General features: G+C 36.5%; 1 protein-coding gene across 1 annotated transcript; it reads right to left on the bottom strand.

Moving 5' to 3' along the window:
- Positions 1-18,036: 18,036 nt before the first annotated feature.
- LOC143595150 (uncharacterized) lies at positions 18,037-18,498 on the bottom strand. Its single transcript, XM_077074258.1, has one exon. The coding sequence runs from the start codon at positions 18,496-18,498 to the stop codon at positions 18,037-18,039; it is 462 nt and encodes a 153-aa protein (XP_076930373.1).
- Positions 18,499-21,126: the final 2,628 nt, after the last annotated feature.

Raw genomic sequence — 21,126 nt, 5'->3', positions numbered from 1 at the left:
ACTCAAAAATTTAAAAACAAAACAAAACCTAAAAATACAAAAATAAATAAAAACAAAACAAAGCTAAAAATTAAAGACTAAAAACGAAGTAAAAAGGAAAAGACTTAGCTGGTAGTATGTGTATGAAGTATAAAGCTAAAGTCCTCATCCATAAATGCCCTCCGTCTCCGAGCGTGCTCAGCAACTAGTATCTCCTTTCTCTTGTACACGAACGGAAGCAACAATTCAAACAATATCGAAAAATTAATCTTATCAACCTGATAGATATTTAAGCATTCAAGGTATGGAACCGGATCAATCAATCAAACTAATAAATATGAATAAATGTAGCAAGAAAATTAGAAAAGTATACGGCTCCAGCTGCTCCATCCCCACACTTGAATGTTGCATTATACTTCAAGGGGATGCTCTTCTATCTCAAAACCTACAAAACTTAAAAACACAAAAACAAAGAAAAACTACAAAAGACTACGTTAGTGACTCGACAATTATACAAACTCCGCGAAACCTCCCCACACTTAAACTTAATCAGGAGGTTTTTCTTTCACCTGGACCCTATCTAACCCGTTCAGTTCCACCCGGTACTTGTTAAACATTGAAATTTTCTCGATGGAATTGAAAATTGCTTTAAAACTTCTTAATGGGTCAGACCACCAAAATTCAAACTTACCTGGCAAGAACCGGATGCATGACATGTATCGAGAAGACTGGTCGTTCTTGAACTTCAATGGCTTCTTCTTTCCTGTAGACCATCTTCGAACTTGTAAATTATTCCAATTTGCAGGTGTTCTTCTCTTCGCCTTCTCCTGTGGTTTGGATTTATGAGCAACAGTTATTATGAGTTCCACGGGCCAGCTGTGGAAGTCTTCCACTACCACCACTTCTATATCTTCTAGCAGGGGTTCAAAAAATGCTAAGTCACCCTCCGAATCGAACTCACCTATCTCATCGTACTCAGGCAACCCTTCTAAATCCAAATCTAAAAACTCATCCTCCTCACATAACTTATTCTCAACCTCTTCCACCACACCAAATATTAAATCAACTAAATCTCCCAATTTTACTTTATCCTCTATCTCTTCTTCCGTCACTAACGATAACTCAAATGAATCTCTCAAACCCATTTTCTCCTCTATCTCTTCTTCAACACCAAACATCAACTCGAGTGAATCTCCCAAATCCACTTCTTCCTCTATCACTTCCTTCTTCACTAACGACCTCTGATAAGCAGCCCATTCTTCCTCGTCGATCTCATCATCAGAGTCACTCCAGTAATTAGCAATAGTAACCTGTGGAACCGGAGGTGGGACTTCATCGTCCATTTTTGTCTCCGTTACTTGAGTGATCCCTTCATCAGACTCGTCAGCATACTTCAATAACTCCAATCTCTTTGCTTCCTCCTTTTCTTCATTTAATTTCCTAGTAATGCTCTCTAATGTACGTTGGAGATCTGTAATAATGCTCTGCCGATTTTTCAAGATGATATCATGCTCGGCTAACTTCTGTTGGGAATCTGAAGCCAGATATTGAGCCATCATATTTTCTAATTTATTCATCTTCTCGAATATACTACTATTAACAGGGTTGCTGCTAGAATATTGATCATCGAATTGACCCTGATAATGCTGAGGCTGTTGATGGATCATCGTAATAATAAGAAGAAGGCTCCTGCCAAAAATTTTGCTACAACTGCACAGGAGGGTTAGCATAATAACGTGATAAACACCCCACATATTGAGGACATATAAGCATAAATGGAGCCCACCACAAATCTCACACATCTTTACGAGACTCAAAAGAAATAAAAGACACGGACAATTAGACTCCTACGACTAAAAATAAAATAAAACGAAGTAAAATAACACGTACGTTGATACTACTAAAAGACTCCTAAACAAACCTAACAATTAACTAAACTATATTAACCTGACTCCTACGACTCAAAAACAAAACAAAATACAAATAGCACGTATATAACAAGTAAGTCTAATCGAAGCTAATAACGCAATCACCAAGAGTCCCCGGCAACGGCGCCAAAAACTTGATGTGCTAAAAGTAGTTATATAAAAACACGCTAATCTAGACACTAAGTAATAAATTCTAGACTCTTAAACTTAACTAAACTACTAACCGGCAAGTGAACCGGTCGACTCTAGTACAGCTAAGTAAGTCCAGATATCGAACCCACGAGACTCTTTAAATTACGTTTACTAGCAAATTAGACTCGACTACAAAACACGACTTATTGTTTATATTTGTTTAAGGGGTTTTATTTAAAATACTAAATTAATACTATAATTAAAACTAATTAAGAAAACAAATAAATTAAACGAAAACAAAGTTTGTTATGAAAATAAGATGATGATGAGAAAACTACCAAGGCTAGACTCCCCTAAATTTTGGTAATGAATTGACTCGGGAAAATATTTAGTTATGGACTGGGATCGTAAAATAGACACTTAAAAGAAAAACCAAATAGGACCCCTGACCCTTCTCAAGAGAAAGCCTATGGATTTCTAACAAGTTTTAACGCACACCAGTATTAAAAATCAAGTTCGCTTACGGTCACCCAGTTGTTTACAATTTAGTTCCTTTATACGAAATCCTACCTTACAGCGCGGAAATCAAAGGCAGTTTAATATATCGAATTGATTCAATAGACAATAATTAAATAATCAAACCTAGACGGACTCCTTACGAAGAACTAAATCTAGCAAGATCAAATAATAAAGATCTATCAATAACCTAGCACCTTACAGATTTAGGTTAGCAGCACACTTAGGTGTAATTAATTAATAATTATTATTCCTATGATCTTAATGCATATCAATCATAAAATAGTCAAAAACACAAAGTATATGACCTAATAGTAACCTATCATAATGACAACAATAATCTAGGCAACTATGGAATAATAACAATTAATCAAACAATCCTAAATATCCATATGCATCAATTTAATATGATTAAACCTTTTACTAAATCATAAAAATCATAACGATAAATAAATCCCAAATCAAAACACAACGTCAAAATAGGTTCATCATAAGCCTAGGCAGTCTATAATTTTTAGCCTAACATCATAAAATAAAACAAAACAATAATAAAGGAATTCATGGTGGAAAACAAAAGAAACGAAAGATTAAAGGCGATAAAACCCGTAGTCTTCGTTCTTGGATGATAAGCACGCCACCGTATGATTCCAAGCCTTCAAAACCTCCAAAAGATCACCTCTTGAGCTCCAAATTTTGTTTATGGCCTTCAGGTTATGATTAGGGTTAAGTTTATGAGTGTTTATATAGACTTTTAAGGCCCATAAACTTAAAATTAGTAGTAGATTCTGTAAATCTAATCCCATAAACTTAATATTTGTAGAATATTCTAGAAAACTGAACCCAAAGTGCCGCGCGACGGGCCTTTTCCCATTTTGCTTGTTTTCGCCCTCTTTTTGACATGGTTGAAACCCGGAACCTAAAATATTCAAATAAATTAGTAATATACAAATTCTAATAAAAATCGATCGAAAACTAATAAAATATTATATTAAATATACAAGGGATTTATATATATTTAGTATTATATCACATCCATTTGGATAATGTTCACAGAGCTTCCTCCATCAACGAGTATCATGCGCACAAAACAGTTAGCTTAGCTCCGGGTGGAGGAGAATGTGCCCTTTCAGGTATCTTGACAGGATCCTGACTCTTGTTCTTGTTTCTTTCAAACAGTTCCTTCAGGTATCCTTTGCTGAGAAGGTATCCTATTTCTTTCCGAAGTGCTATGCAATCTTCAGTGCGATGGCCAAAGTCTTCATGGAATGCACACCATTTTGACTTGTCTTTGATGGATCCGGTCTTTTCATTTTTCTTAGGCCATCTGGCCTTGTCGCTTAAATCCTGCATGGCACATATCACACCACTAATATCAATATTAAAACAATATTCAGGGATTTTAGGATACTCTTCATCATCTTCATCTTCTTCTACGGCATTTGTCCTGGAATTATCCTGTTTGGAATATGGCTTTGGCCTGGAGAAATTTTGTGGAAAGTCTGATTTTCTGTTGGTAGACTCATACTTCGGGATAACCAAGTTTCCATGAGCCTTCTTGTCATCCTCTAGCCGGATGTATCTTAACGCCCTGTTTCTGACTTCATCAAGATTCCTACATGGAGTCATGACAAGATCATCATAGAAAGGAGAATCCTTCCTTAATCCCATCTTGAGGGCTTCAACAGCAACTTCCATGTCAAGGTTGGGGATTTCCAAAGCTTCCCTGCTAAATCTGGTTATGTAATCTGTGACATTCGTCAATTTTCGATTCGGATTTGTATTTGTAAACCCGACCCGTTGGGTCATTTCGATGTATCAATTATTATTAATAAAAGTGTTCCCGGTATTTATCGTTCAATGTCCGTTGTTATTCAAATGTTTATAAATTTCCAAACCTTAAAGTAATCGAGTCGTACGGGTTAAATGCATCATCATCATCATCATCGTACTCAGTATATCCCACCAATAGCAATGCTATGGTAGGGTCTGAGGAGGGTAAGATGTAGACAGCCTTACCTCTATCCCATAGGGATAGAGAGGCTGCTTCCGGTGAGACCCCCGGCTCGATAGTAGTTTTGCATCAAGCCTTGGACATAAGGCACATAACACTCAATCATCGGGACACCGGCTGATTGGTGCATGTGCCCTTGTCTTTCGGCTATCAACGCCACCACATGATGCCTGATTAACCTTCCGCCACTTTTAAGGTTATTTTCACGTGATTAGTAAAATAACGTCAAAATTAGTGCAATTTTACTTTTGCCCACCCAATGGTTCACACATATATACATTATATGCGCGCACCGCAAGCAGGGCGTTTACTTTTAATCTTTGATAGCGGCAATTTCTACCAACGGGTATTTATGATTGGTTCAATATGTTATTATGTTATATGGGTTATGTTATCTCAAACATGCCAAATAAAGTACACTTAGTTAACAACACACTTTTTGTTTGCAGGTGAACACACTTTTTTCTTTATGCCACCTTATCGTGAAGTGGAAACGAGCAGAACTCAAACACCGTGCTAGACTTTCAAGCACCAAACAGGACTGATCTTATGTACCATGTACAATTTGTGTCTGACCTGATGAGATGTTTTTATAGTTAAGACATTAATTGAACTGTAGTTTGTTACGGGCATAGATCACATACTATCGATATTCAAATGCTGTTTTTGTTTTGCCGTGTAAAATTTTGGTTTTACCTCGTACAAATTGAGGTTAAACCCCTTATGTGATAGTCATGCTAGCAACTTATAAGTACGAGGTTCAAGAAGCCTCGATACGTTACCCTAGCAGGCTCATGAAGGAGCTCGAGCTAAGTATGGCTCGGGCCAAGAAGCTTGACAAGCTTGTTAAGAATTTATATCTTGAAAACAAGTTTGGTCTGGGCTTTAAGAGAATTAGCAGAACATTATAGAGTTTCTATAAAATAAAATATAAAAGTAAAGGCACATTTTTACTCTCTTTAACAAAATAAACTCGACAAACAGCAGCCTATTATGCTGAAATCAGTGTTTTGAAAACTGAACGACCTCTTTGATCAGTAAAACTGCTTCATTGTGTTAGTCTAGTGCTTAAGAGCTAATTGATCAGATAAAAAAGAACTAACTTGTTTACAAAATAAGAAAATCCGTCTGCCTGGGCAACTGGTTTTCAGCCCGGGCGATCAATTGACAGGGTGGAGTGTCGAAGCTGCCATTTGATAGACAAACGAACCGGCTGAGTTCAAATATTAACGGGACATGTCATAACCATGTAAGCCTGTAATATACTAGGAAGTGGTGAACTGATAAAAGAACCAACCACTTCAAGAATATATTGAACTAATTTTAGGAAACCTAGGAATTTTCATTTTTGTTGTATAAAAATTTCTTTAGATATTGTTTGTATATTTGAATAGTTTAGAGAGTAAAAAACTTCTATTTTGTTAACCATAAGAACCCTGGCACCCTTTAATAACGATGGTGGAATCAAAACTTTTTAGTTAGAGAATTATTACATGGTCCCATCTCTTCCAACTACAATAAACAATAAAGGGGCTGAATCTTGTTTTTCTCAATAAAAAAAATTATATATATATCAATCAATCAATCAATCATGCCCAGTAAAATCCCACCGACAGCAAAGCTATAAGTAGGGTCTGGGGAGGGTGGGATGTAGGCACACCGTACCTCTATCCAAAGGAATAAAGAGGTGGTTTCCAGAGAGACCCTCGGCTCTAAGTACATGTGTATGAAGCAAAATAAAGGAAAATAAAGCAAAATAAAGAAAATCAAAGTTTAACAGTTATATAAAAACTACTACTAATTATAATAATATTAATAATAAGATCACAGTTTAACAGCTATATAAAAGCTAATAATAATTATAATAATAATAATAATAATAATAATAATATATGTAAGGGAAATACCATTATGGTATGTGGCCTAAATAAGTTAAGTCTAAGCCCTAAGGTATTCAATTCTCTCTAAAAATCCTTAACTTTAATTCTACTTCTCCACGAATTCCTATTCTCAACCATGTCCTCGGAGAGGTTTAGGTCTATCAAATCATGCCTAATCCTCTCATCCCAAGTCAATTTCGGTCGTCCTCTACCCCTCCTCCCCTCTATAGTAATGTTTTCTACGGATCTAACAGGATTCGTCGTCTGTCTTCTCTTTACATGTCCAAACCATCTCAATCTCCACTCTCTTATCTTGTCTGCTATGTTCGCCACCCCTAATCTCTCGCGAAACACAACGTTTCTTATTCGGTCTAGCCTTGTGTGCCCACACATCCAACGTAGCATTCTCATTTCTGCTACCTCCATCTTCCGCACTTGTGCCTTCTTGATGGCCCAACAATCTGTTCCATATAGCATTGCAGGTCTAACTGCCACCCTATAAAATTTTTCCTTTAGTTTAAATGCATAAATTATCCAAAACCAAAAATTATATAATTCATTTATAAAAGTCCAAGGTTAGAAATGAAAATTTAATTAATAATTTTCAACTTAAAAGATTATGAAATTTGAGGGGCTTAAAGTGTAAATATGAATTTTAAAATATAATAAATATATTACCCAGCCCCCCCCCCCCACCCCTTCCCCCGTCCACGCTTTTCCGGCGGGCCTCCGGCCACCGGAATCCGGCACCGGAAGTGGCCACCACCCCCTTAAAACACATTTTGTAACCGAATAAATTATATAAAACTCGATAATCGTCAATATAACATCCTAACAAACTAATTAATTGCGTATTAACACCGCGAATCACCCGTGATACTCGCCGGAATTTCCGGATAATCAAATTAATTACATAAACGCGTATACGCTCCTCTACCCAGTATAAATAGATGCCAAAGCTCCTAAACAACTCGTTCACTCCTCTTAATCCCCCTCTAATACACGGATTTTCTGTAATTGGGAGCTTCTTTATTTTATTTTCCGGCAACCGGGTTTCGGCCAAAACAAAACATATTAAGGTAATAGTTATGTGTATTATAATGTCGATGAACCAATAAACAGAAACCCCAAGTTAATTATAACGAACATGGAACAGAAACCCCAATTGATAAATTAGGGTTTATGTTCTTGAAGATGAAGAAGATGAATTCTTGTAATTATATATATCTAATGTTTTTCAAGTATAAAATGAATTTGATATACAGCCCAACTGGTTAGTCACTTGGTTAACACAAGACAGACCCGGGTTCGAAACCCGGATCACGCACCCTTTCTTTTTATAAACTGTTATATATTATTATTATTATTAATTAAACTAATTAGTATGTAAATATAACTGAAAACCATATCATAACGGATGACTTTCCCAGAACACTTGGTTAAAACACTTGGCTTTCACAGCCAAGACCCGGGTTCGAAACCCGGGTCAATCACTCTTTTTCTTTTATTTAAAATTTTCAGTTTATTATAATAACTAATTTATCCTTTTTAATCAATTAAAAGTCAAAATAAAATTTATAACAACCTTTTTGAATTAAATAAAAATTATGTAAATTAACTATAAAATATATCTCACCATTTTACATCTAAAAATCAAGTTCCTCGTTTTCGTAAGTCGTTGTTAAAAATCGTTTAATAAACGTAAAGTAAACTTTAAATTCCTAAAAATTGTTTTGCCAACGCAATAATTGTAACTATAACTTATAATCAATAGTTCAAGCTTTTTGAACATATAAACTTCGATTTCTCGCCGTTAAAATATTTAAATCATATTAATAATCGATTTCCGTTAAAACATAAATAATAATATTATAATCAAAGAATAGAAAATAATATAGAGTTTTCATTACAAGTTATACAATAAAAACACCCCGTACGATTTTCGATTAAGTCTTGTCCTTACTTATTTTAGATCACACGTTTCGGCTTTCGTGACGCGTTCGATTGCTTGCATTCTTCAACGCTTTCAAGCTTCTTTTATTACCTTATTCATAATGTGAGTTTTTCACCACCCCTTTTTTTATGTTTTAATATTTTGGGGTAGCATATGTATCCTTATAAAAATTCAAGTATTATTTCTTCTATTACGAAACTACAATTCGTATATGGACTGTGTGTTACTTGTATTACTTGCACGAATTGCACGATTGGGAAGCCTCATTAAGTATGATCATACGCCCCCATTTGCACTCCGGTCCATTTGTATCGAGTGGAAAAGGGCCTCATTATCCAAGTACGTTGGTTGTTACCAATTGGAAAGGACCTTACTTGCGCGATTATCCACGTACGTTGGTTGTACCAACTGGAAAGGACTTACTTGCTCGTTTACCACATGTCTATGAATTGTATGGTTTTTATGTACGTATTTAAACTGTGGAAACTCACCAGCTATATTTATAGCTGACCATATTTTATACATATGTCACAGGTACCGTGATTAGAGGTTGAAGTATTGAAGACACTTAGATTACTTAGGGTATCTCAATAAAAGAACTATTGTTATAGTTATGTTTTGGTTTGAAATTGTATTGTTACTTTCGAACTTGTGTTACTTGGCTTATTAAATGAATTAATGTTATTATGGTCACTTAATAGTGCCACGTGTGTTTGAGCAATCTGTACGTCACACTCGGGCATTTCCGCTTAAGCCAGGGTGTTACATAATCTTTTAAGGATTCATTGTTATGCTGAACAATTCTATATAAGTCACCTGTCATTTTCTCAAAAGATCTACTACAAGAAAATTGATTATTGAACAAGTTAATCAAATAAGAAAATGAGGTAATAGTGTTGGAAGGAATACTCATAACCATTTGAGAGCTGGCCCCGTCAATGTTGAACCGAATCCCTTGCATAGGCAAGCTTCTTTGATGTCAATGGGGATTGGGTTGATCTCCATCCTTTCTCTATACTGAGCTAGGTGTTCCTCAGGATCCGTAGTGCCATCGTACAGCTTCATGCTGGAAATTTGGAACTTCCTGGGGATTTCTACGTCACATATAGGCCAAGTGAACCTGGATAACCTGTGGCTACCAGCGGGGACTTCAGCTATGGGACGTATTATCCCCGGGATATTGGAAATCATGTCTTTCATTTTCTGCAATTCCCTTGCTATCTCGGGAGATATCCCCTTATCCTACACAGATCCACGATTAGTGTATAAATTTGCATTAAATGAATTGTTACCGAGATCGTGGCTAGGCCTCTGGTTTCCTTAGCCTTGACGACAAATATTTCCATTAAGGGTATCCTCAGGATAAGGTGACGCCTGCATTGGGATATCATCCCCGACATGCACCTCAGAGGACACCATGGGAGATCCTGATGAGAATACGCCAGCTGGCATGGTTGAACGAGGCTGCATGTTGATGGATTCTGGCCTTGTTGGTCTAGGTAATTCTGAGGATACCGGAAGATAAGTTCTCCAGCATCCTGGTTGCTGCTAAGACGGACACCTTGTTGATTGTGTCCCCAAGGATCCGGGATTCTGAAGGATGGATGATCCTGGAGAACCAAAATCAAGAATCTTGGGCATGATTGGAGTAGCCTCTTGCCCTGGCCTCTTTTTGATCCCTTCAATCTCCTTAAATAGCCTTGAGTTGGTCTTTTCTTGCTGATCCATGTGTGTTTTGACCTGTTTCATCAAAGCAAAAATGTCATTGTTAGAAATAACTGGGTCTACCCGTGTAGAGGATCCCGCGAATGGGGGAAGTTCTCCTCTGGGCTGACTATTCTTCTTCGGCAGTGGTGGAGGTCCTGGGTTGACATTTGAAGCAGTAGTGACCACCGAAGCAAAGACTGAACTGGTTTTTGGTTGTGAGGCCATTGTCAAGAGAATTAAAGTGATTGGGAATGAAATAAACGGATTTCAAGGATTGAGGCACCGTAGCCCCACAGTGGGCGCCAAATTGTTTTGGTCAAAAATTGACAATCGTGATTTTACAACCAAATTAGTAAAATGGGACTAGGTGCTTGTAAAAATGTCTTGAACACAGGGATTTGTTACGAGGAAAAAACCTTTTATCCGTAGGATAACAAGAAAAAAACCCCGGGTTGTGAAAACTATCACCACCGATTTATTAATAACAAAGTGGTTACAAGTGTGGAGCTGAAACTCGATCGTGATTACAGAGAATGAGAGTACTAGTAAGTCTCGTGTGTCTATTGTATGTTTTGATCGAAGTCTATCACTCTATTTATAACAAAAAAGAGTCTAACAAACTTTCCTATAATTTAGGAAACTATGGAGTGAGTCCAATTAGCCGTTAATCTCCTTAATCAGCACGTTTCCTTTCCTGCCGCGTTCTATTAACTGAAAGTGAGAGTCTTTGGGAGATCAAGGCAACGTTCTTTGACCTGGTAAACAAGGAAATGCTGTGAACAAATTGTTAGTTATATAATGTATTTAGGATACCTGTTACCTTCGAGGATACCGCATCCTGGACCTGTCCTGAACATAATGTTTGCTGAGGATACCGAAAATCCGAGCCCTAACACTAAGGATCAACTACGGGCTCTGTGGGAGTGGGATCAATGTTGTCAGCCAGCATAAAAGTGGAATCTCAATCATAATCTTCTTCATTAAGAACCACATTAGTTGTATTTGTGGTCTAAGAAGCTAGATTAACTAAAACTGGTTGAGGAGCTATAGGTAATGTGTTTCCAATTTGAGGACCACCAGATACGTTAGCATTACCCAAAATGTCTATGAGAGCATGAATTAACACATACTAAGGCACTATAGCCTAGGCTGGAGAAGTAGCAACTGAAGGAGTTTACAGAACGCGAAACTGGTTGAACAAATAATCATAATCAAACATCCAATTTGGACCTGTGTGAGCATCTGTCTGGTTAAGCTCTTGCCAATAAACATTGAAATATTCCTCAATCACTCCTGCTTTCTTATTATAAACTCGAAAAGCAGTTTTGTTAGAAGCATATCCAACAAAATAATACACATATGCCTTTTCAGCAAACTTGGGACCTGAATTGGCATCTATATGAAGCAGAGTGCATGGGTATCCAAAGGTCTTGAAGTAGTCGACCTAAGGCTAGGTTTTGTAGTAGACTTCATATCAGCATACTGTTCTAGATAAAGCATGTAGTGTTAATTGATTCACCCTAGAAAAAGAGAGGTAGCTTTGAGTCTGATAGCATTGTTCTTCCAGATTCAATAAGTGTTATGATGTGTCTTTCAACGACCCCATTCTGTTGTGAAGTGTGGGGCACTGAATTGACGGTCAGTTTTCTTTGAGTGACATAAACGATTCACCGTTCGGTTGCAAAATTTTGTCCAATTATGGCTTCGAATACGCTTGATTCTTTTGTCAGTTTGGTCCCAAAAAGGGTCATGAATCTGATTAAGTACTGAGCGGTTTCATCTTTTGATTCTAATAGAAAAGTCTAGCTGAAACAAGAGAAATCATTAGTAATAACAAGACAATAGGTTTTCAGCCTATCTCCAAAGGAAGAATGGGTCCAAATAAGTTCATGTGCAACAGCTGAAGAATGGAAAATATAGAATTAACAGTTTTGGGCCTGTGAGGGAGTTTGTGTTGTTTGCATTTTGAGCACGAAATACATTTTTCAATGGTTGAAAAGGTTTAGCAGGCGAAGCCCTCACATGCTCATATTTTACAAGTTTGTTCAAAATCTTGAGTTAACATGACTAAGACGTCGATGGCAAAGTGATGAATCGTTCTCCGGGGCCTTGGATATCAAACATGAGGCAGTTTGTCGTGAATACGAACTTCCCATGTCCATTATGTAAGTAGCAGTATGCCTGGAGTACGCATCAGAATCCATTTCTTTGGGACTTTAAAACCTGGTTTCAAGATAAAACATTCATTTTCATAAACAGGGTAGATTATTTCTTATCACAAATTTGGGATATGCTAAGCAGATTTTTGATTGAGTTTTTTGACGAGATTGACATCCTCAAAAGTTAAAGTTTCGTTAGAGACCTTTCTTATCTTAGTTATTTTCCCTCTCATGTCACTTAAAAAAGATACAGATCCACCTTCAACCAGTTGAACGCCAAACAGTAAGGATTCATCTCCGTCAAAAGTTGGGTGCGGTCACTGTCTAAGTACCAAATACTATTGATAAGCCTCATTGACTGACCCTACAAGCATCAACAATTAATTAGACATGGGTTCTCGAGACAAACTGTCACGGGAAGGTTAACAACAAAATTTCCAAATTTTATTTTATTTTCCAGAAAACGTTTTGTTCCTAGGTGAGTCATCACTTGAAGAACAGTCCTTAGGAACCCAAACATGTTCCTTGTTTTTAACCGGTTTGGACTTAGTTTTCTTTATTTTCAAAACATAATCCTTATATTTTTCAATCTTTGGATTCATTTTCTTTTTCTCCTTTTTGGTTATCCAAAAAGTTTTTCTCTTTTTCTTGTTTTTATTTTTATTATCCTTGGATCTCATATCCATTTAACTTTTTCACTTTTAGTTTGATCAGTCTTTGACCCCGAGCCGCTAGCAACTGCTGATCGGGACTGATTCAACTCCTTTAACATATCTCTTTTTTGCCTATGCCAGTTCTTGTAAGTTGAGATGGGTTACCACATACGAAGCAACATTTCCTACTTTGAACACCATAATACTCATCAGAACCATAAGAATTTTGATAGTGTGGAATAAGTGATCCTTGGAAGAATGAATCATGATTGTGTCTTCTTTCAAATTTCTGAACCCCGATCGCCAAAAGCATTTGTGTAAAAAGATTCAACATTAGAATGTGTTTCATGACCACAATAGTTGTCATCGGTAAAGTTGTAAGATTAAGGATTCCTTATGTGATTAGTTGTTTGAGATAATGATCTTTCGCACGGTGGCAAATATTTACTTGAGGTACTTGCTTGAATAACATTCTCAAATACTTTATTTTTAGGTGAAATATCCTCAGTCTCACAATTTGACGATGAACAACTTGGTATGTTCATATCAACATTCTCATTCAAAATTTCATGAACATTGCCAACATCAACATTGTCACAATTTATGTTAATATTCGAAGATAAGTTTAATGTATTTTGCATGGAAACAGAGTTATTATCATGACAGACAGAGTTGAAATTTAAATGTTTTGAATCCACAACACACTCAAAAAGTAAATTTAAAACACCATTCTTTTCACAACTCATGCCATCTTCCAGCGACCCCTCATCTCCTAAACCACCCGCTGAACAAGATGAATTTTCATTAGTACTCACTGTAGTGGTGCACAAATCGGGTTTTTGAAATACCCGGGTTCGGGTATAGAACCGGGTTCGGGTATGACCGTGTATTGGTAATACCCGGGTCAGGTTCGGGTCCGGTTATTGTCTTTAAAAACCATACCCTATGCATCGGGTTCGGGTCAGGTGTGGAACCGGGTATTCTAAAACGGGGTATTTGAATACCCTATTTTCGGGTATTGAAAAAACCCTATTTTTTGGGTTTTTTGGGGTTTTTTTCCAGGTTTTTGCCGGGTATAGATTGGATTTTTTTAAGGGGTTAAAATTTTTAGGGGTATTTTCGGGGTATTATTTAGGTATTTTTCGGGTAATTTCGAGTATAGATCGGGTATTTGAAAAACCCGATTTCGGGTATTGGAAAAACCCGATTCCGGATATGTAACCGGTTCTGGGTTTCGGGTATTACCGGGTATAAATCGGGCCCGGTTCCGAGTACGGGTTTTGGTACTAAAATGCATACCCTATCCGTACGCTATGGGTAGGGTCGGGTACGGGTTCAAGTATTAAAAACCCGGGTATAAAAAAAACTGGTTCCGGGTATTTTTTTCAGGTCCGGTTCCGGGTTCGGGTTTTTTGTGCACCTCTACTCACTGGTTCACAAATTGGATCAACAGACAGAGATACCTTAGAGAAAAATATCTTAGGCTTTGGTACATGATCAACTACATATACCATTTCGTCTTACAGAGGGGTGTTAAAACTAAAGTGGGGCAAGGATGTATACTTATTATTAAATGGTGGGGGAACAACTTCATATTCATATCCCAAACCCCTCTTTGGTTTTACCCCCATTTGTGAACCAATAATACCATTTAAATTATCATTGGTCATTTCAAACTTATCTGCAGTTATCTTTCTCTCGGCAGATCTAACTCAAGTTCTTCAGCTTTAGCCTTAAACTAGTTACTCGTTTTTTATAAGACTCGCATTGTAAGTTTGCTTCAAATAACTTTCTATGTAAGTTTGCCATGTCATCATAATGAGTGTTAATTCTAATAGTAAATATCTTTTGAGCTTTCTTATATTCTTGATTTAGATATCTAAGACCATTAAGTTCTTTAGACATCCTAGCATTATGGGCTCTATAGTTTTCTAATTTATCAATGCATAGTTGTGAGATAAGTGCGTGTACCTTAGGAATACAGGGTTTGCTTGGTTGTTTCCACTTCCAGCACTTGTTGAGGCTTCATTCCCATTAACAAACTCCATCTCGGCAAAGTTCATTGACAGCATCAACTCACCCATTTGTGCAATCCAATCAGGTTTAGAGGATTCACCCCCATTGAGTCAGTAGTGCCCTACCATCATCTTTTGAGCTCCCTTGATCAATCCTAGGAACCCCTTGACCTCTACTTCACAAACCTTCAACCCCAGCACCAAAACCTTTACCTCTCTCACGATCAATCAAATCCACAATCTTGACATCACCAGCAGGCTTCGTTGGGTTTGTGCACTCCCTTGCAAAATGCCTCATCTCATTACAGTTGCAACTCAGTATCTTGTCTTTGTCAAACTCAATATTGTTGTTTCTGCCGGTCACACCAAAACTGTTCTTCTCGTATTTTCTTGATAAAGTTTATGGCTCGATGAACTATCATAGCCATTTGGTACTTGATATCCAACCTCTCGAGATCTTTATCGTTTATCTTTGGCAGGTCCCTTGAGTGAAGAAAGGTGGCAGGAGGTTCCCTTTGTACAGTTCCTCATAAGAAGCCATAAAGGCCTGGAACAGTGAAATATGGAAATGATCATCTTGAACAGTGGATTTACTGGAGTTGCTAGAACTGCTTGCATGCTTGTTCAGACCATGAGCTTTCAGTGCTTGATTGATCGCTTGATTCACAACATCTTGAATGGAACTTTGAGATGTTGAAGTGGAAGAACTGGCAGTTGAAATAAAAGCTTTGATTGGTTCGGCTTGAATTGCAGATTGAATCCCTTTAACTCCATCAGCAGCATGACCTGTTGAGTGTGATTGAGTCAGAAAAGCAGTTCCAATTCCTGTACCTGTAGACACACCAGCTTGATTCAGAGTACTGATATTGTTATTCATCCGAAGCTTGTCGTCCATTTCAAATGATCTGATGGTTGAGACTGGATCCATTAAAGTAGTTAAGCTCATTCCCTTGGTCCTTTTGATTGTTGTCACATTGTTGTTCCAAGTATACGGAAAAGAGTTCAATAACTTCTTGTTTACTTCAGAAATATCCCGAATAATACCAGCACGCTTCATTGTTTTATTCAAGCCCTCAAATCTATCTACAAGTGCTGCAACAATCTCTCCCTGAATATGATTAAACATGTTGAATTCCCCATTCAACATCTCTCTTCGACTTTCCCTCATATCCAAATTACCCTCAAACTTCTCAACTAAGGCATCCCAAAGTTGCTTTGCAGTTGTACAGTCTCTGATGCTTTGAGTGATCTTTAGCCCTAGACACATGCTAAGATAGCCATATGCCTTTTGATCTTCAAGCATCATTTGGAGATCACCTTGTGTAAGGGCTTCAAAGGAAACATCAACAGTACCACCATCAGCCACGGTTGTTGATTTATGAGGTCCATTCTCAATAGATCTTATTATTCCATACTCATTTGTTCTAGCAAAGTTCTTGAACCTCCATTTCCATTCTTCAAAGTTGCATTCAAAGCTTATGAGTCGGGGTGGTTTGTTGGAGGTCCCAGATTCATGTTCAAGCATCAAATAACTCTTCAACATTGTTTCAGATGCAGAAGACGTCATCAAACGGTTCAGAATTTTCAAAATGAAAACAGTCTTGAAATCAACAGAAAACTTTGAAAAATTCCAAGTCTGGTGAATCGCAATCGCAATGAACAGTAATGCGATTGCGAAGCTGATGCGAATGTGATTTAGGTAGTAGATACAATTCTGGATCTATGCGATTTTGAAGGTGAACAGTAATGCGATTGCGATTAGGGATGCGGGTGCGATTAGGATGCAATTGCGATTCGGAATGCGAATGAGATTCTAAATGCGATTTTGATTCCTAACACGATTGTGAGCCTGAATGCGATTGCGAATCAGATATCATATGCGACTGCGATCGACTATCTGACAGTACAAATTCACAAAACAAGCTGTTCAAACACGAATCGTCATGAAAACAACCTTTTTGCATAAAATATGCTCCAAGCAACCCAAAATAAACCTTAGTACACTTAAACACACTTGGAAAACACTAAAACAAGACCACAATCCAGGGTTGTGACCCAAAAACCACAACTAGTAGAACCAAAAGCTCTTATACCAATTGTAGATCCTTAAACCGGATATTACAACTAGTTCTTGGATCAATCCGTGTTGTAAGCTTTGGGAAAATCACTTACAACCTACAAAGATCTCGGATCATGTAGTGTTTGTTTATTTACTAATTAAGGAAAACTGAGAGTTGGTGTGAGGATAAGGTTAGAGAGAAAAAGTGAAGATTTGAAATTAACAAAAGGTTATTCTTGCATGGTTTTACCGGTTAATTAAACCGGCGGTTCACCGGTTCCGGTCGAACTGCAACCCGCCAAACCCAGCTGGGTTATTAGAAAATGGGTTATATAAGGTGAACCGGACCAGAATTCCTAACGAGTCCCGGCCGGTCCGGTCCGAGTTTCAAAACATTGTTATAGCTCCCCTATAATACTCGGGATGAATGGAGATAGAGAAATTATGTATAATAAGAAATTGATAAATTTTGTTATTTTCCTCGATCAAATTAATAAACCATATATAGCGGATGGAGCCCCTATGGGGGGCGTTTTGCGCCATGTGACGTCACGTCACCATAGAGGCTTTTTGGCTAAAAGGAGAGTAGTGGATAAGGAGAGTAGTGGATGAAGCCCTTTCAAATAATGACCTTATTATTATTTTATTATTATCTTTTATCAAAAACAAATAAACAAACCCACTAATCCGAAGCTTTGTGGGAAGCGCACCCCTCCCCCCGTTCTTCTAAAACAGCATGGGGGCGTTGGGACACTTTTTGAATGGAAAGCGCCCTATTACGCACGCTCTGACAATGAAAATATGGGAATCCTTAATCCTTACTTCAATAGCATAAAGTCATAAACCATGTAAAGCAAACAAACTAAACAAAAAACAAAAAATGAAAAATACTTAATATATTATTACTAGTCAAATACCACTAATCATCTACCAACTAAACATTAGCAAGCATCATAACATTACAACAAACTAAAGGATGTTAACAGAATATACAAACCACAACTTACTAGCACTAAAACATTGATTCATTAATCCCCATTCATTCAGTTTGAAACATTACTCCAGAATTCCGTGAAAGCTTTAATAATAATCCCATGATAATAAGGAGAATTCAGTTGCAAGAAACAGTTAAGAAGCTCCTGAAGATCATCTTCCCCATATATCTCCTTCTCCATTATCATCTGCATCATGGAGTCCCTGAAGTCAACATACGGATCGCTTGAATCTTTTTCCACAGCCATGCTGTTGCCACCAAGCCACCCGAACCCTTGCACGGCTCTCACTGTGGTGTCAGAGTTGGTTAGTGATAATGTTGCCGTGGTGGTGGTGGTCCATGATGTGGAGGTTGAGGTTGATGATGGGTTGCAGTGGTGGTGGTGTTTGTGTTTGTGTTTGTAGGGTTTAGGGTTGAAGATTTTGGATAGGTTTATTCTCCGGCAGCTGCTGCCGCAGCCGACGGTGAAGGCGGTGGTGGTGGGGAGGAGTTTCTTTTTGAGGGTAGACATAATATATCAGTTGATGAAAACAATTTAATTGTGTGGATTGGTTTTTATTTACTTGAAAGAGTGGAAGTGTGACGGGTTGTGGTTACTACTGTTGAAGACTGTCTAATCGATATGATCCATCCCATCATATATAAATAATTAATTATGGTTTTTACTAGTTTTATTTACTTTCATGTATTTAGAACAGTGAACTTATGCATCCACTTATCGTACAAAAAAACTTATTGTACTTCAAAATATACATTATTTTCTACTATGTTAAAGCATTCTCAACCCAACCCCTATAATTATTTGAGGGAAATTTATAAATTATATGATGATATTTTGAGTGATTTTAAGTGTAAATTATAGGATAAAGAGAGAAAAGACATTGATTTTTTGTAAATTATAAGGTAGAGAGAGAAAACTTTAATTATACAAGTATAAAAAAAATATTATTTAATTAAACTGTATTGAGAAATGTAGTGACGGGCTGGGAATGCTCTAAGAACATTCCCTGCCTGTCCCACTTTCTCATCTCTATAATTACACTAAAAAACACTATATTTCTATATCTTGTTAAATTAAATAATACTTTTTTATACCTTTATCATTACAGCTTTCTCTCTTCACCGTATAATTTAAAAAAAATCATTATCTTTTCCCCAAATTTACAAAAAAAATCACTACATTTTCTCTCTATATCCTATAATTTATACTCACAACCACTCACAAGCTCACCCTATAATTTACAAACCCTCCTTAAATAATTTTGAAGAATGGGCTGGGAATGCTCTTATTTAATGTAATTATAGAGATAAGGATGGAGACGAGCTAGGAATGCTCTAAGCATTCATTATGAGGCATTTTTATGAGATGTTTTTAGGTGTTTGTTCCCTTCATCTATTTTTACCTATTGTGTGTTGCATTTTTAAAATTCATTTTTCAAGTTAGTTCTTTGTAAAAAAAACAATGATTTTTATATGTGATGGAACTTAGAGGGATTGGGTGTTGAATTAAAAAAGAAAAAGTTTGTTAAAAGAATGGTGTATAATGTAAAAGATGGTAATGATGTGACAATGTTTTTGACTGTTTTAGGATTTCTTAGACCCTGCGTATTGAGGCGCTACCTCACCCCATGGACCCCACATAGCGCCGAGAACACCGCCCTCGTGACGTTATGGGGAGTAGGGGGGTTGATTGGTGGGTTGGTTTATTTTTATTATTTTATAATCAATAATAATATTCATAATAAAGAGATAATGTTTAGTAGATGCTTCATCCACTACACTCATTTTAACTATAAAGCCCCTAGGGTGACGTGATGATATGGCACATACGCCCCCCATAGGGGCTCCATCCACGCATATGGTCTTATTGGGTAGGTTTTTGGTATTTTTAAAGAATGTTATTTTTATGACATGACAGCTGACTAGACATGTTTTCTGATATTTTTGTGCCTCTTTATTGGGGATGCTCTTACTTAAATCTTTAATCAGACCGGTTTATAATATTTTGAGCGCTCAAGATGATTATAAATAAGCTATATAATCTTTTTTTATTTTTTTACAACATGAGTGCCCTTCAGCTCGTTACTCTTGAGTTCCCGATTATGATCTTGATATTGCAAATAGCTACGCCAAATCATTTATTAATTGATTACAATTGTTAGGATTTATGCCCAATTTATCACTACTTTATTACTAGAGTCAAGTTATTACACAAAAGAAAACAAAAATGATAAGAATAAGAAGGATTTATAGCAAAAAAAATAATAATAACCTAAAAAAATGAAAAATTAATAAAAAAAATCATAACTCAAAATTTAATAAAAAAACAAAAAATGTTAAAAACACAAAAATGTTTCCACCGTCTTCCTCGTTCTCAAAAAAAGAAAAAAAACTCGAGAATGACACAATGTTGAAGAAAAACATCATTGTGTATTTTTAATTATCATTGTGTTTTGTATTTCTTTTCGTCATTGATTGTGCCTTTTTTTCTTGATATTGTGTTATATTACTCAACATTGTGTTATATTTTGTTTGGTATTGTGTAAAATTTTGCGACCTATTGTGTCTTTTTTTTATTTATCATTGTGTTGTTTGTTCATTTTCGGCATTGTGTATTTCTTCTCGGCATTGTGTCTTTTTAGCGTTTTTTTTATTTTTTGTTTGGAACGGGAATTGTGTAGGATATATGTGAATCTGATATTTAATGCATTCGATGATTCGACAAATTATAAAGGAAGATATTATGGTATTGAATTAAAAAAATTTTTTGAAACATAACTTTTATTCACCAAAAAACGTCACCAGCAAGTCCTTAACTAAAGGACTCCTAGGGAAACCAAAGTTACATCATGCCAAATGGGTATTTACACCAATCATTCCACTGTAAATGTTTTAATCTAGATCTATGCTGGACCCAAAAAAAATGAACACGACTTAATCGTTTCCACCACTTCAATTGCTCTCTGTGCTTTCCAATTGAAAATTCTTGCATTTCTTTCATTCCAAAGACACCACATAGCAAAAAAAAAAATAATAATAACCTAAAAAAATGAAAAATTAATAAAAAAAATCATAACTCAAAATTTAATAAAAAAACAAAAAATGTTAAAAACGCAAAAATGTTTCCACCGTCTTCCTC

Source organism: Bidens hawaiensis, unplaced genomic scaffold, assembly GCF_021521415.1.
Source record: "Bidens hawaiensis isolate Kalapana, Puna unplaced genomic scaffold, B.hawaiensis_p1.1 tig00044735_1, whole genome shotgun sequence".
Classification (NCBI taxonomy): Eukaryota; Viridiplantae; Streptophyta; class Magnoliopsida; order Asterales; family Asteraceae; genus Bidens; species Bidens hawaiensis.
This window is presented reverse-complemented; position numbering and strand designations above follow the sequence as displayed.

Excerpts from the sequence above, each read along its gene's own strand:
- LOC143595150 (XM_077074258.1), bottom strand. The coding sequence starts at position 18,498 with ATGTCTACCCTCAAAAAGAAACTCCTCCCCACCACCACCGCCTTCACC.